Source organism: Schistocerca americana, chromosome 2, assembly GCF_021461395.2.
Source record: "Schistocerca americana isolate TAMUIC-IGC-003095 chromosome 2, iqSchAmer2.1, whole genome shotgun sequence".
Classification (NCBI taxonomy): Eukaryota; Metazoa; Arthropoda; class Insecta; order Orthoptera; family Acrididae; genus Schistocerca; species Schistocerca americana.
In genome coordinates this window covers 177,142,299-177,159,458 of record NC_060120.1, presented here as the reverse complement: position 1 = coordinate 177,159,458, position 17,160 = coordinate 177,142,299, and the positions used below count along the sequence as shown (strand labels likewise).

General features: G+C 46.2%; 1 protein-coding gene across 1 annotated transcript in view; it reads right to left on the bottom strand.

The window, feature by feature from the left end:
• Positions 1-17,160, bottom strand: part of LOC124595565 (acyl-CoA Delta-9 desaturase-like) — an 88,285-nt gene that overhangs the window by 23,414 nt on the left and 47,711 nt on the right. The window contains exon 3 of the mRNA XM_047134350.1: positions 11,791-11,921. Coding sequence (XP_046990306.1) covers positions 11,791-11,921 — 131 coding nt within the window. The remainder of the gene's footprint in view (positions 1-11,790; positions 11,922-17,160) is intronic.

Below are 17,160 nucleotides of genomic sequence, written 5' to 3'. Positions count from 1 at the left end.
GGTAACCGCAGCCATGGTCTCCGAGCTGATAGTCCATGCTGCTGCAACTGTTCGTGCAGATGGTTGTTGTCTTACAAACGTACCCTTCTGTTGACTCAGGGATCGAGACGTGGCTGCACGATCCGTTACAGCCATGCGGATAAGATGCCTGTCATCTCGACTGCTAGTGATACGAGGCCGTTGGGATCCAGCACGGCGTTCCGTATTACCCTCCTGAACCAACCGATTCCATACTCTGCTAACAGTCATTGGATCTCGACCAACGCGAGCAGCAATGTCGCGATACGATCAACCGCAATCGCGATAGGCTACAATCCGACCTTTATCGAAGTCGGAAACGTGATGGTACACGTTTTTCCTCCTTGCACGAGGCATCACAACGACGTTTCATTGGGCAACGCCGGTCAACTGCTGTTTGTGTATGACAAATCGGCTGGAAACTTTCCTCATGTCAGCACGTTGTAGGTGTCGCCATCGGCGCCAACCTTGTGTGAATGCTCTGAAAAGCTAATCGTTTGCATACCACAGCGTCTTCTTCCTGTCGGTTAAATTTCGCGTGTGTAGCACGTCATCTTCGTGGTGTAGCAATTTTAATGGCAAGTACTATTGCTAAACAAACATATGCTACTTGAATATGATGCCGGCCGGAGTGGCCGAACGGTTCTAGGCGCTACAGTCTGGAACTGCGCGACCGCTACGGTCGCAGGTTCGAATCCTGCCTCGGGCATGGATGTGTGTGATGTCCTTAGGTTAGTTAGGTTTAACTAGTTCTAAGTTCTAGGGGACTGATGACCTCAGATGTTAAGTCCCATAGTGCTCAGAGCCATTTTTTTTTTGTTTTTTTTTTTGAATATGATGTTGCTAACAATGGTGCGGCTTTGTGTCTGTCTTGGCTATCATGAAAGAAAATTGTATTTGTGGCAGAGAGCGGGAAACGCCTTAAGGTTTCAAAGTGGAGCAAAACTGAAGAGCCAAAGAAGCTGGTACACCTGCTTAATAACATGTAGGAACCCAGCGAGCACGCAGAAATGCCGCAACACGACGTGGCATGGACTCAATTAATGTCTAAAGTAGTGCTGGAGGGAACTGACACCATGAATCTTGCATGGCTGTCCATACGAGGGGATGGAGATCTCCTTTGAACAGCACTTTGCAAGGCATCCCAGATACGCTCAATAACGTTCATGTCTAGGGAAACTGGTGGCCAGCGGAAGTTTTTAAACTCAGAAGAGTGCTCCTGGATTCACTCTGGACGTGTGGGCAGTTGCATTGTCCTGCTGGAATTGTCCAAGTGCATCGGAATGCACAATGGACATGAATGGACGCAGGTGATCAGACAGGATGCTTACGTACGTGTCAGCTGTCAGAGTCGTATCTAGACGCATCAGGGTTCCCGCATCACTCCAATTGCACAAAACCCACACCATTACAGAGCCTCGACCTGCTTGAACAGTTCCCTGCTGACATGCAGGGTCCATGGAATCATGAGGTTGTCTCCATACCCTTACATGTCCATTCACTCGATACAATCTGAAACGAGACTCGTCCGAACAGGCAACATGTTTCCAGTCATCAAGAATCCAATGTCGGTGTTGAATGGCCCAGGCGAGGCGTAAAACTTTGTGTTGTGCAGTCATCAATGGTACACGAGTGCGCCTTCGGCTCCAGAAACCCACATCGACGATTTCGTTGAATGGTTCGCACGCTGACCCTTGTTGATGGTACAGCATTGAAATCTGCAACAATTTCCGGAAGGATTGCACTTCTGTCACATTGAACCATTCTCTTCAGTCGTCGTTGGTCCCATTCTTGCAGGAATTTTTTTTGCGGCTGTAGCCATGTCGGAGATTTACATTTTACCGGATTCCTCTGATATTCGCGGTACACTCGTCTATTGGTCATACGGGAAAATCCCCACTTCATCGCTACCTTGGCGATGCTGTGTCCCATGCTCGTGTGCCGACTATACTATAACATCATGTTCAAACTCACTTAAATCTTGATAACCTGCCATTATAGCAGCACTAACCGATCCAACAACTGCGCCAGACACTTACTGACTTATATAAGCGTTGCCGACCACAGCACCGTATTCTCCCTGTTAATGTATCTCTGTATTTGAATGCGCATGCCTATAACAGTTTCTTTGGCGCTTTAGTGTGTAATGGTAAGACGGAGTGTCAAAATCCAGGGTTTAAATAGTAAAACATGCCTACGAGCAGATGACTCTGATAATGTACGAAGGGCGTTTGAAAAGTCCACGCAAAAATAAAAACTACTTACGTGTTTGGGGTAAACCTTTTTTATTTTTCGACATATTCTCCTTTTAGACTTATACACTTCGTTCAACGTTGCTCTAATTTGTTGATCCCTTCCAAATAATAGGAATTGTCTAAGTCTGCAAAATAGCTATTAGTTGCTACAATCACTTCCTCGTTTGAATAAAATCTTTGTCCCGCCAGCCATTTCTTCAAATTGGGGAACAAATAGTAGTCCGAAGGAACCAAGTCTGGAGAATAGGGGGGATGTGAGACGAGTTAGAATCCTTTATCCCTTAATTTTGCGACCACAACTGCTGAGGTATGTCGTGATGGAAAATGACTTTTCTGCGGTCCAATCGCCGGCATTTTTCTTGCAGCTCGGCCTTCAAACTGCCCAATAACGGTGAATAATATTCACCTATAATAGTTTTACTCTCTTCCAGACTGTCGATGAGGATTATCCCTTGTGAATCCCAAAAGACAGTCTCCATAACCTTTCCGGCCGAAGAAATGGTCTTCTCCTTTTTTTGTGCAGATCCTCCCTTGGTAACCCATTGTTTAGATTGTTGTTTGGTTTCAGGAGTGTAGTAATGTATCCATGTTTCATCCACAGTGACGAAACGACGCTTAAAGTCCTGCGGATTCTTCCTGAACAGCTGCAAACCATCCTTGCAACACTTCACACGATTCTGTTTCTGGTCAAGCGTCAGCAATTCGCGGAACCCATCTTGCGGATAGCTTTCTCATGTCCAAATGTGTATGCAAAATATTATGTACCTGTTCACTCGAGATGCCCACAGCACTAGCAATCTCACGCACCTTAACTCTCCTGTCATCCATCACCATATCATGGATTTTATCAATGATTTCTGGAGCCGTAACCTCCACAGGGCGTCCAGAACGTTCAGCATCACTTGTGCCCATATGGCCACTCCGAAAATTTTGAAACCACTTATAAACTGTTCTAATCGAAGGTGCAGAGTCACCGTAATGTTTATCAAGCTTCTCTTTAGTCTCCTGAGGCGTTTTGCCTTTCATAAAGTAATGTCTAATCACCACACGAAATTCTTTTTCGTCCATTTTTTGACAATCACTCGACTTCCTTGATTCACACGAATGCCAAACACACAGAAATAGACCAATATGGCTGAAACTTGGTGTGCGTTCTTTCCAAAGATGCTACTAACTAAACATGACCTCGATAGGCGCCGGTGGTGTCACCTCTCGGAATTTGCACAGACTTTTCGAACGCCCCTCGTAGGAGTGTTCAAATGAGAAGGAACGAAACGTCGCAACAACCAAACCGGTTGAAATTTGCATATGCTACTGTGGGATAACTTAGTGAGACTTCAAGGGACGCCAAAGTTGCGCCGTCACCTCCACCTAAAAAATTCAAAGATGTGCCCTCAGCAGGCAGAACGATGCTCAGAGCCTTTCTCGACGTCCGACGCCCCATACTCGCCGAATTTCTCGAGCTCGGGAAAACAATCAATAGGGACCTCCACTGAAGACGCGCCAAAGACTACGAAAGTCGATCAAGAGCTAACGGCCTGGGCTGTTCACAGAAGAGGTGACTCTGCTCCACGATGACGCGCGTTCACACGTCTCCGAGGTCACGCAGAGTGTAATGGCCAAGCTCAAGTGGAAGCAAAAGCGCCTCAATTCGGACGACGAAGGGAAGGACGCGCTGGAGGACTAGCTCCTGTCACAGCCACAGAAATTCTGGGAACAGGGAATCCTTCGGCTCGTGAAACAGTGTGTTAGTTGTGCTCAGGCCTCTGGTGATTACACTTGAATAAAGACTTCAATTACCGTATACCCACAGTGTTGTTTCGTACTTTTTCTTTTGAACGCCCTTCACAATTTATCAATTATTAAATACAGATTAATTGATAAGGTGGTATAGGCGAAAAAGGTAGAGAGTTAGGAAGGTGGTGCGAGGGCGAAAATGTAGGAAATTAAGAAGGTATTATGGGGATGCGAGGTCTGTTTAGCAATTAGTGTGGAGTTTTCAGCCGGCACAGCTGAGCAGCGAGACTGCTTTTATTAAAATATTTTGCGATTATTGCGTTCTCAGATGACCTACCATTTTGATTAGGGGACTGTGTTCAGAACGTGTTAACACCCCAGGAGCCGGAGTTTCATGCTCTTGTGAGCAGCAGTTAGGGAGTCATCAGTGTTTTATCAAAATTGTTTGAAAATGGGATCGGCTCCGCATTAAAGCTACGAACACCAAATTTACGAGGGTGTGCTATAAAATAACGCCTCCGAATTTATATGTGCAAATTCTTAAGGCTTTCTGAATAAAACATATGTTATTAACATTCTATTTCTTATTCTTCATGTCTACGTACTTGCAGCCCTCTTCCGCTAGAGGGCTCCGAATTGTATTGTGTAACAGTGGTATGTAATGTAACTATGTCGGTGCGTGAGGAACAGTGTGCTGTAACCGAGTTTGGAATTCGAAGAGTTCGTCCACACACGAAGTACGCTCTCCTTCATCATGAGAATGGCAGACCGCACAGGAGCTTTGCAACATTTGCAACAATCCGGCGCCTTGGGTTCACTGTTATCGATCATCCTTCATACAGTCCCGACTTCGCTCCACCCCATTTCCATTTCTTTCCAGGCCTTAAAGAACAGTACCTTCGAGAATTTCACGTTAATAGTGAAAAAGCGATGCAAGCAGAAATGAGGTAAGAGGCTCCGTCAACAAAATCAAACATTCTACAGTGACGGTATCAACAAATTGGTCTCTCGCTGAGAGAATGCGTCCGTCGCCAGGATGACTATGTTGAGAAATAATTGTAGACATGAAGAATAAAGCTGTAGGATGTCAAAAACGTTTATTTTATTTAAAAGCTTTAAGAGTTTTCACACAAAAAGTTCAGAGGCCTTACCTTTCAGCAGGCCTCGTTGTATGAGTGTTAAGTTGTACATTACATTCATAGGGTTAGTGCCATGTTGAGATCGGAGCAGTAGTTTTTCAATTGTTCGTATTTTCTTTCGCTTTGGATCACATTATTGTGTGAAACTTCCTGGCAGATTAAAACTGTGTGCCCGACCGAGACTCGAACTCGGGACCTTTGCCTTTCGCGGGCAAGTGCTCTACCAACTGAGCTACCGAAGCACGACTCACGTCCGGTACTCACAGCTTTACTTCTGCCAGTACCTCGTCTCCTACCTTCCAAACTTTACAGAAGCTCTCCTGCGAAACATGCAGAACTAGCACTCCTGAAAGAAAGGATATTGCGGAGACATGGCTTAGCCACAGCCTGGGGGATGTTTCCAGAATGAGATTTTCACTCTGCAGCGGAGTGTGCGCTGATATGAAACTTCCTGGCAGATTAAAACTGTGTGCCCGACCGAGACTCGAACTCGGGACCGTTGCCTTTCGCGGGCAAGTGCTCTACCAACTGAGCTACCGAAGCACGACTCACGTCCGGTACTCACAGCTTTACTTCTGCCAGTACCTCGTCTCCTACCTTCCAAACTTTACAGAAGCTCTCCTGCGAAACATGCAGAACCCCATTACCATCAATCAGTGCTAGTCAGTCGTCAGAATTGTTAACATCATTGTATAGGGCAGTTCAAATGAGAGGTATATGTCAAGTTTGAGGTCCTTCAGACCGATAACTCCGCCCTAGGATTTTTGAATGATCACGTGTAAGTCGTAAATACAAAATTTTGGCAGCTAGAAAAAATTCTGTTGACACAGTTGTACAGATAGGAACACACACTTTGCACTGAGGAAACAGCAAGTGACCTTCTAAGGAAAAATACACGGAGTTGTTAGATGACAGAATTAAGTAGTGTTAAGCAATTACTTGCTTCAGCAGCCGAACGCTTGAACATTGCAGTCTATAAAGTAAGGACTGTGGGAAAACCGGAACAGAAGAGAATCGAAGCATTTGAGATGTGGTGCTATACACGAATGTTGAAAATTAGGTGGACTGATAAGGTGAAAGGAAAAGGGACAGCCGGCCTTGTGGCCGAGCGGTTCTAAGCGCTTCAGTCCGGAACCGCGCGACTACTACGGTCGCAGGTTCGAATCCTCCCTCGGGCATGGATGTGTGTGATGTCCTTAGGTTAGTTAGGTTTAAGTAGTTCTAAGTTCTAGGGGACTTACGACCTCAGATGTTAAGTCTCACAGTGCTTAGAGCCATTTGAACCATTTGAGAAGGGACAGGATGATAGGACATGCGGTAAGTCGTCAGGGAATGACTTCCATGGTACTAGAGAGAGCTGTAGGGAGCAAAAAGTGCTCTGAGATGAAGAGGTTCGCATGGGAGAGGAATTCGTGGCGGGCCACGAACACTGATGACTGAAAAAAAAAAAAAGGTAAGGTAAAGTCTGTGGTGGATGTTCGTGACTGGGCTATTGGCCTGAGACTGCAAACAGCTTGCGGCCTTTCCTCGCCACGTCACTGAGGGCTGACTGTGGGGGGGGGGGGGGGGGGGGGGGAAGGCGAGGAGGTGGCGAGCCCTGGGCATTTACCCTCGGGAAAAGAACCCGAGTGCTCGTTTATTGTCAGGCTGTGTGGAACTGTGGCTGTCCTGGAGAGACTCGAAGGAGGAAAAACACCACCACTGTTCGGTACTGAACCTGGGACCTCCAGGGCGCGCTATCCACTGAACCACGACGGCCATATTACGGGGCCTGGGCAAACGTAAAAATTAAAATGCTTTTTGCACGCCAAAAGAGGCCCGGAATTTGGGCGAGCTTCCAGCGGGCCTGGGCCATGCAAACTGTGCGGACAAGGGCCTTGTCGTCTTGGAACACAGCATCACCAGTGGGAAACAGACACTGTACCATGAGATGGACCTGATCGACCAAAATGGCCTCATTATCCTTAGCAGTAATGCGACCTCGCAGAGTAACCACTGATCCCATGCAATACCACGATATGACTGCCCAAATCATCACCGAATCCCCACGATGTTTCACTCTTGGCTCGAATATCGGCCAGAAGTTGGAAATATTGTGCAACAAGACTCATCGACCAAATTACATTCTTCCGTAGCTCCACAGTACAGGTTTCATGGCTTTGGCGCCACGTTTTCCTATTACGGGCATTTCCATCACTGGTGACTGGTTCTGAAATTCCAGCTAGCCCTGCAACTCCCTGTTTATGGAGCTCTCTTCTAGGTGTTTTGGTGCTGACATGGTTTGCGAGTGTAAAATTTAGTTCTGCAATGAATTTTGCAGCTGTTGTCACAGTCATCTTCCATGACCGTCTGGCCGGCCGGTGTGGCCGCGCGGTTCTAGGCGCTTCAGCCCGGAACCGTGCGGCTGCTACGGTCGCAGGTTCGAATCCTGCCTCGGGCATGGATGTGTGTGATGTCCTTAGGTTAGTTAGCTTTAAGTAGTTCTAAGTTCTAGGGGACTGATGACCTCAGAAGTTAAGTCCCATAGTGCACAGACCCATTTGAACTATTTGAACCACAGCGGCCGGCGCCTAAAATGTAGTATTCCTGGTACACACTTGACACTGTGGATATCGGAATATTGAATTCCCTAACCGAATGGAATGTCCCATGCGTCAGGCTCCAACTACCATTCCGCGTTCAATGTCTGTTAATTCCGTCGAGCGGCCATAATCACGGCGGACACGTTTTCACATGAGTCACCTGAGTGCACGTTACAGTCCTCCCAATTCACTGCCCTTTTATATCTTGTGTACGCTATGCCCAGTGTACAATGAAGGAATGGAAAATCTTGCGCCGGCCGTTGTGGCCGATCGGTTCTAGGCGCTTCAGTCCGGAACTGTGCGGCTGCTACAGTCGCAGGTTCGAATCCTGCCTCGGGTATGGATATGTGTGGTGTTCTTAAGTTAGTTAAGTTTAAGTAGTTCTAAGTTGTAGGGGACTGATGACCTCAGAAGTTAAGTCCCATAGTGCTCAGAGGCACTTGAACCATTTGAACCACATTTCAGGCATTTTGATCTGACCACGGGCAACTCAAAAGCCGCCGGCCTTCTACATCTACATCTACATTTATACTCCGCAAGCCACCCAACGGTGTGTGGCGGAGGGCACTTTACGTGCCACTGTCATTACCTCCCTTTCCTGTTCCAGTCGCGTATGGTTCGCGGGAAGAACGACTGTCTGAAAGCCTCCGTGCGCGCTCTAATCTCTCTAATTTTACATTCGTGATCTCCTCGGGAGGTATAAGTAGGGGGAAGCAATATATTCGATACCTCATCCAGAAACGCACCCTCTCGAAACCTGGCGAGCAAGCTACACCGCGATGCAGAGCGCCTCTCTTGCAGAGTCTGCCACTTGAGTTTATTAAACATCTCCGTAACGCTATCACGGTTACCAAATAACCCTGTGACGAAACGCGCCGCTCTTCTTTGGATCTTCTCTATCTCCTCCGTCAAACCGATCTGGTACGGATCCCACACTGATGAGCAATACTCAAGCATAGGTCGAACGAGTGTTTTGTAAGCCACCCCTTTGTTGATGGACTACATTTTCTAAGCTCTCTCCCAATGAATCTCAACCTGGTACCCGCCTTACCAACAATTAATTTTGTATGATCATTCCACTTCAAATCGTTCCGCATGCATACTCCCAGATATTTTACAGAAGTAACTGCTACCAGTGTTTGTTCCGCTATCATATAATCATACAATAAAGGATCCTTCTTTCTATGTATTCGCAATACATTACATTTGTCTATGTTAAGGGTCAGTTGTCACTCCCTGCACCAAGTGCCTATCCGCTGCAGATCTTCCTGCATTTCGCTACAATTTTCTAATGCTGCAACTTCTCTGTATACTACAGCATCATCCGCGAAAAGCCGCATGGAACTTCCGACACTATCTACTAGGTCATTTATATATATTGTGAAAAGCAATGGTCCCATAACACTCCCCTGTGGCACGCCAGAGGTTACTTTAACGTCTGTAGACGTCTCTCCATTGAGAACAACATGCTGTGTTCTGTTTGCTAAAAACTCTTCAATCCAGCCACACAGCTGGTCTGATATTCCGTAGGCTCTTACTTTGTTTATCAGGCGACAGTGCGGAACTGTATCCTTCACTTGAGGACTGAGAGCAGCAGTGTCTACTTAAGAGTTCTCATTGCTAACGGACAAGCAACACTTCGTGAAACAACAGCAGGGTTCAGTGTGGGACGTACGACGAACGTATCTGTTAAGGCAGTGCGGTGAAATTTGGCGTTAATGGGATATGGCAGCAGAGGAGCGACGAAAGTGCCTTTGCTAACAGCACGACATCGCCTGCAGCACCCGTACTGGGCTCGTGACCATATTGGTTGGAAAACCGTGTTCTGGTCAGATGAGTTCCTATTAGAGTTGGTAAGAGCCGGTGGTAGGGTTCGAGTATGGCGCGGATCCCCCGAAGCCGTGTAACCAAGTTGTCAACAAGGCACTGTGAAAGCTGGTGGTAGCTCCATAATGGTGGGGGCGGTTTTTATCTTGAATGGACTGCCTGCTCTGGTCCAACTGAACCGTTCATTGGCTGGAAACGGTTACGTTCGGTTGCTTGGAGACCATTTGCAGCATTTATAGATTTGATGTCACCAAACAACAATGGAATTGTCACCGGGTCACAGTTTCTCGCGATTGTTTTGAAGAATATTCTGGACAATTTGAGCGAATGATTTGCACACCGTCAGTGCTATGGGAAATAATCGAGAAGTCAGTTCGTGCACAAAAACCTCCACCGCTAACATTTTCGCAATTATGGACGGTTATAGAGGCAACGTGGCTCAATAGTTTTGGATGGGACTTCCAACGACTTGTGGAGTATATTCCACGTCGAACTGCTGCACCAAGTCGGGATAAAGGAGGTTCTACACGATGTTAGGAGATATCCCATGACTTTTGTCGCATCATTGTATAATATTTTCACAGTCCTAAATTCTGATTGTAGATCTTCTCCAGGAAAATACGTTGCTTTGCATATGTACACTATGTGATCAAAAGTTTCTGGACACCCCTATTTCATATTAGGTGCACTGTGCTGCCACCAACTGCCAGGTACTAAATATCAGCGACCTCAGTAATCATTAGACATCGTGAGTGAGGAGAATGGGGCGCTCCGCGGAACTCACGGACTTCGAACGTGGTCGGGTGAATTGGTGTCACTTGTGTCGTACGCCTGTATGCGAGATTTCCACACTCCTAATCATCCCTAGGTCCACTGTTTCCGATGTGATAGTGAAGTGGAAACGTGAAGGGACACGTACAGCACAAAAGCGTACAGGCCGACCTCGTTTGTTGACTGAGAGACCGCCGACAGTTGAAGAGGATCGTAATGTGTAATAGGCAGACATCTATCCAGACCATGTCCGCCCCTGGTAGCTCAGTGGTCAGCGCGACGGAATGTCATACCTAACGGCCCGGGTTCGATTCCCGGCTGGGTCGGAGATTTTCTCCGTTCAGGGGCTGGGTGTTGTGTTGTCCTTATCATCACCTCATTTCATCCCCATCGACACGCATGTCGCCGAAGTGGCGTCAACTCGAAAGATTTGCACCAAGCAAACGGTCTACCCTACGATAGGCCCTAGCCACACGGCATTTCGATTTTATCCATGCCATCACACAGGAATTCCAAACTGCATCAGGATCTACTGCAAGTACTATGACAGTTGGGCGGGAGGAAACTGGTATTTCATGGTCGAGCGGCTGCTCACAAGCCACACATCACGCCGGTAAATGCCAAACGACGCCTCGCTTGGTGTAAGAAGCGTAAACACAGGACGACTGAACAGAGGAAAAACGTTGTGTGGAATGACGAATCACGGTACACAATGTGGCGATCCGATGGCAGGGTCTGGGTATGGCGAATACCCGGTGAACATCATCTGCCAGCGTGTTTAGTGCCAACAGTAAAATTCGGAGGCGTTGTTGTTATGGTGTGGTTATGTTTTTCATGGATGGAGCTTGCACCCCTTGTTGTTTTGCGTGGCACTATCACAGCACAGGCCTGCATTGATTTTTTAACCACCTTCTTGCTTCCCACTGTTGAAGAGCAATTCGGAGATGGCGACTGCATCTTTCAACACGATCGAGCACCTGTTCATAATGCACGGCCTGTGGCGGAGTGGTTACATGACAAGAATATCCCTGTAATGGACTGACCTGCACAGAGTTCTGACCTGAATCCTATAGAACACCTTTGGGATGTTTTGGAACGCCGACTTCGTGCCAGGCTTGACCGACTGACATTGACACCTCTCCTCAGTGCAGCACGCCGTGAAGAATGGTCTGCCATTCCCCAAGAAACCTTCCAGCGCCTGATTGAATGTATGCCTGCGAGAATGGAAGCTGTCATCAAGGCTAAGGGTGGGCCAACACCATATTGAATTCCAACATTACCGATGGAGGGCGCCACGAACTTGTAAGTCATTTTCGGCCAGGTGTCCGGATACTTTTGATCGCATAGTGCATATGGGATGAGCATAGGGCTTATCGGTGGTATTACAGATTGTCTGTCTTTTTGCTATACTGCTGCTGCATGTTAAAACGCAGCGCGTGCTGTTACAGGAAGTTCACTCACCTGTCCGGCGATGCAGTAGCAGACCATAAGGATGACCCTGGCAGGCCACGTGGCTTTGTAGGCGCGGTGAGTCCACAGCCGGTGGGCACCTGCCGTCACTCCGAACCCACCTGCGCCGCCCAGGAAGATCGCTGCAACACCGTTCATCTCATGTCGAAGAAAAGCAATATTGGTTGGTTGGTTGGTTTGGGGAAGGAGACCAGACAGCGAGGTCATCGGTCTCATCGGATTAGGGAAGGACGGGGAAGGAAGTCGGCCGTGCCCTTTCAAAGGAACCATCCTGGCATTTGCCTGGAACGATTTAGGGAAATCACGGAAAACCGAAATCAGGATGGCCGGACGCGGGATTGAACCGTCGTCCTCCCGAATGCGAGTCCAGTGTCTAACCACTGCGCCACCTCGCTCGGTAAAAGCAATATTATTTAACCATATGCCAAGGTGCCAAAAGAAGACTTCCAAAAAAACGAAGGAAGTTTAGGAGAACAATGAGACGCGTCTGACAACTCTGCGGCTGATTCGTTTCATGTAGATAAATTTCGGCCTCCATTTAAGATTAATTCCGCCATTAATTCGATGAAGAACAACAATACCCAGTTATTTCAGAAATCGTTGCGATCTAACAGGTAAATACAGTACTGATTTCACTAGTGTGATAAAACTTACGCCATTTAGCGATGGTAGGGTTTGTCTGTCAATTCTCCGTTGATTACTTTCGAATTCTCTTTGATAGGGGGGGGGGGGGGGGCTGGAGTGCCAGAGGGCAGCGTCGGCGCAGAGTCTTGCTTTTGTCGGCCACGCGTGAAATTTTCTGGACAAAAGCGACTTTGAACAGAGATATCTCCACCCACGCATTTAGGGCCGATTGTATGACGTCTTACCTTAACGATACATGTCTGACGGGAGCTCCCATGCGAAGGAAGGCGACAACTTGGCGCCACGCAAAGCCGTTTCATATTTCAAACGGTTAATGGGCGTTGTTTTGTGTTTAAATTGCCCAACTAATTCGAATTTTCACTAGAGAAGAGGAATTCTAAAGGGTAGGACGACCACTGGTCGCAGGGCTTGATTGGCCAATTGCAGTTTTCTCGGGCAGAGAGTGCGGGGTTCGAAATGAAAATTTGCTCTCGTTGATAGGATGAGAACGAGCAGTGGGTTTTGACTGGCCGCAATAGTTCTGACGCGCTCTGCTTGTGCCAAGGGAACGCTAGGAGAATTTTTCTATTCACTCTTTTAAGAGCTCTTCAGGGAAATATTCCTGTCGACTCTGCACCCTTTCGCGGACGCTGAAGGAGAGTAGGGGTCCAGACTTCGATCGGGACTTGTGCTTGGATCTCTGGGTGTGACCCTGTTGTCTGTAGAGACTTGTTTGCTGGACACGGTGCCGTTTTAGGTGGGTAAATGCTGCTTCGCTTCTGTGTTTCTAGGATGGAGTCGATCAGGCATCGGTTGATTTTTTTAGGATCGTCGTGGTAATGTCTGATTTCACTTGCAAGAGAAGGCCACGCCATTGTGACCACTTCAAACTTTGAACACCTTTTGTAGGCCATTAAAATAACGTAATGTGCGAGCAGTAAGGTGCACTCCTCTGGCACTTCCGAGAAAGTCGGAAGAGAAGTTTTACGCGTCCATTATGCGGCTGTAATTATTGCCCTATTTTTTCATCACTGGTCGTTTTATATAATTTATATGACATTTTGAGAGGTATTATAATGAAGAAACTCCGTATATCTGCATGAAGTTTAAATTTACGAGGATGAGTCAAATGAAAACCTTAAATTTGTAATAACAAATGGAAATTTCACGCCGTTATCCTGTAAGTTGGTAAGCGTGCTACAAACAGCGTACAGAATGGCCTGTAGGTGGTAACATAGTGCAGATGCACACATACCGTCGCAGTATCAGTGTAAAGATGGCCGTCCCACTTGCGACTTGCACCAGGGAAGAAAAGCGTTCTGTTATTCGGTTTTTGCGTAGTAAAGGTGTGAAACCTATTGAAATTCATCGATGAATGAAGGTTCAGTACGGTGATGCATGTTTGTCACAGCAGCAAGTCTACGAATTGAGTAGGAAGTTCGCAAATGGTGTGACTTCAGTGGAAGATGCTCCTCATCCAGGTCAAACATTGCAGCAGTTGAAGCCATAGTGAAGGAAAACCGCCGAGTCACACTGAATGACGTTTCAGCATGTTTACAGATTAGTCATGGGTCAGCACCCCACATTGTGCGTGATGTGCTCCAGTTTCAGAAAGTGTCTGCAAGATGGGAGCCACGGCAGCTGACTCCTGAAATGAGAGAACTACGTGTTGATGCTGGTGAAGAACTTCTTCGGCGCTTTGAACGAGAAAGTGGTGGCTTCTTTGCAAGAATCGTTACTGGGGACGAAACCTGCATTCACTTCCACCAACCGGAAACGAAGAGAGCGAGCAAGAAATGGAGCCATTCCTCATCACCAAAACCAAAGAAGTTTCGAACGAAACTGTCAGCAGGGAAGGTTATCCTGACTCTCTTTTGGGCCGAAAAAGGCGTCATTTTGGAGCATTACATGCCTAGAGGGACCACTGTCATCAGTGCATCATACACAGATCTCCTAAAAAAATCATCTGCCGCCTACAATCAAATCAAAGCGACGTGGATTGATGTCAGCAGGTGTCCTTCTGCAACATGACAGAGCAAGGCCCCACACTGCCCGTACAACAGTTGCAACAATCACAGACCTGCGTTCTGAGTGTCTTCCTCACCCACCATACTCACCAGACCTTGCCCCAAATGATTTCCATATGTCTGGACCACTCAAAGACGCAATGGGAGGAAAGAAGTTCCGTTCTGATGAAGAGGCACGCCACGCGGTGCGTGAGTGGTTGGGCGGACTACAAAAAGAATTTTTTTCTAAAGGAATTTATGCACTTTGTAAGCGCTGGAGAACTTTCATCGAGCGGGGGGAGATTATGTTTAAAAGTGATACAGCTTTGTACCACTTCTGCACAATAAATAATATTTAAAAATATTTAAGGTTTTCATTTGACTCGCCCTCGTATGTTTTCCGTATCTGTATGAGAAATACCATGCTGCAACCTGTGATGTCGAGAGCACATCCGACGAGTAATTATACATTTCTCTTATGGTCTGGCACATTGTGACTTACTACTGTATATTACTGATTGTGAATAACGTCATTCGCATCTTTATTTATCGAGGTTTGACTTGGACTTTCCAAGCCTGTCCTTCGTCCTTGAAAATTTAATTACAAATAGTAAATAGTCAAATAACGTATGAAATTCACTACAACTTCATCAAAATGCACTTGGGTTGTTTTATCATTATATTACCTCTCAAATGTCATATAAATTAAATAATGTGACCAGCGATGAAAAAAATATAGATGAACGCCAACCACCTGACTACAATAACGTTTTACCGCCGGCATCTTCGCACAGACACAATAGATGCGTTAACCCTCTCTTGCGATTTTTTCTCGGAATTGCCGGAGTAGTGCACCTTACTATGCACATTATGTTGTTTTAATGGCCTACTAAAGGTGTACGAAGACTGAAGTAAATCCATGATCCTAGCATTTTGGCGTGCCCTTGTTAGTACCGTTTTTCATGATTTTCTTACTCGTTTATTTCATTCCTTTTCGCGGTTCAAGAGTCGATCTTTACTGTAGTGAATGCTGTGGCTCCACACCTTGCTCCAGGTGCATGTTATCGGATCTTACATGTATGGTTAGTACTCCTGCTTCTGGCATGGGTAATTCGATTATTTCTGTCACCGGTGTAGGTCGATTCCAGCGTGATCCCCGGAGGTAACGTTTTTCATTCCGTCATCCTTATCCCTTGTGTCCCACTCATATGTGTGTAAAGTATGAATTACATAGTTCATTGCTTTCAGATGTGTAATGATAGTTTTGTTAGAAAGTGTTCTCGAGGTGCGATTTTCCCTTGTGTATACACATGATTGTAAATTAAATAGTGCAGTGACTGGACTTCCTTTTGTTATTATTTATGCAGCTAGGTGACCTCTGCCACTCTTAGTGATTTTGCAATGGCCGTCAGCTATTATTTATGTACGGGGGCCATTTTTCTGTACTTCCGTTGCGGAAGTATATGAATAGTAGAGTGTATCCTGATTTCGGGAAAGTCTGACATTAACGGACAGTCACGTCGTGGCTCACGACCGGCTCCCTGCAACATCTGCTATGGCAACCATAAACAGTTAAATTGGTACGGTGTGGAGAAACATTGAGGAAACATTGAACATGTTTACAAAGATCAGGATTTGTGAGACAGTTATCTTACCGAAGATGTTGGATGTAGCAAGTCCAAAGAAATGAGAAGATGAAGAATGTAGAAGACGGTATCGAGTTATCTTAATGTTGATTTTATTTATTTATTTACTATTTCAGTATTTACAAAGACAATCGTCACGTTAAATGCTTGGCGCAATGTATTAACTGCAGTGTTCTTATAGCTCTGTGCTGAGTTAGAATTTTCTTTGCAAGTGTTCTTGTAATTCTGTACTATATTACAAATATTCTTTAGCTACCCTATGGGTGAGTCAGTCTGCGTAATGCTTCATATCACCCTCATAACCATGCAGGCCTCACACAAGCAATTAGTTCACTGGTTGGATTTTATTACAATCGCATTAAGGACTGCCAGATAAGCCCCATTTCCCCACCTATATTGCTTACATCTACCAACACTCGTTCTGACACGATTCAAAGTTGTCCACTATTTCCTCGGGAGGTGGAATCCTACTATCTCATTGTTGGGGTCACCAACCAAATTTCAGTTCACAAGTCCACTTATATGTAGTTCATAACTGTTTCAATTCCGTCTAAGTCGAAGCCTTGTAATTCTTCACTCTTTTTCCACATAAGTGACTTAGATTTAAGTCTGTTTATAGGTGCCACGTCTTGGTGTAGACGGAGTTCTGAGTTGGCTAGCATTTTTCTGTATGCTCCCGTAGCTAACCGCGATTGCCTCTTTTCGGGGGGCTCTACTCGAATATTTGCTGGAACACGGGGCAAGACACACAGTGTGGGCCCGAGATCCCAGAGGTTACCCGCACTGTCTCCTTCAGTTAGATGTCCACTTTAGGTACATGTCGACTTCTCACCCAGACTGACGAACAATATGCAGCCACACTGATGCCCTCAATGTGCTCGCCCCACAACACTACATCGTTCCAGTCAATTTCGACAGGATAGCATTGCGGAGCTTAGAGTTTCTGTCTTGTATCTTCTAAATGTGAGCTATACATTAAAGTGCCATTTAATTTCACTGCCAAGTATGTAGACATATCCTTGTGACTAATGCGTTGGCCACTCATAGAAACCTGTAGTTTTCTATTTGTATTTCTATTGTGATAG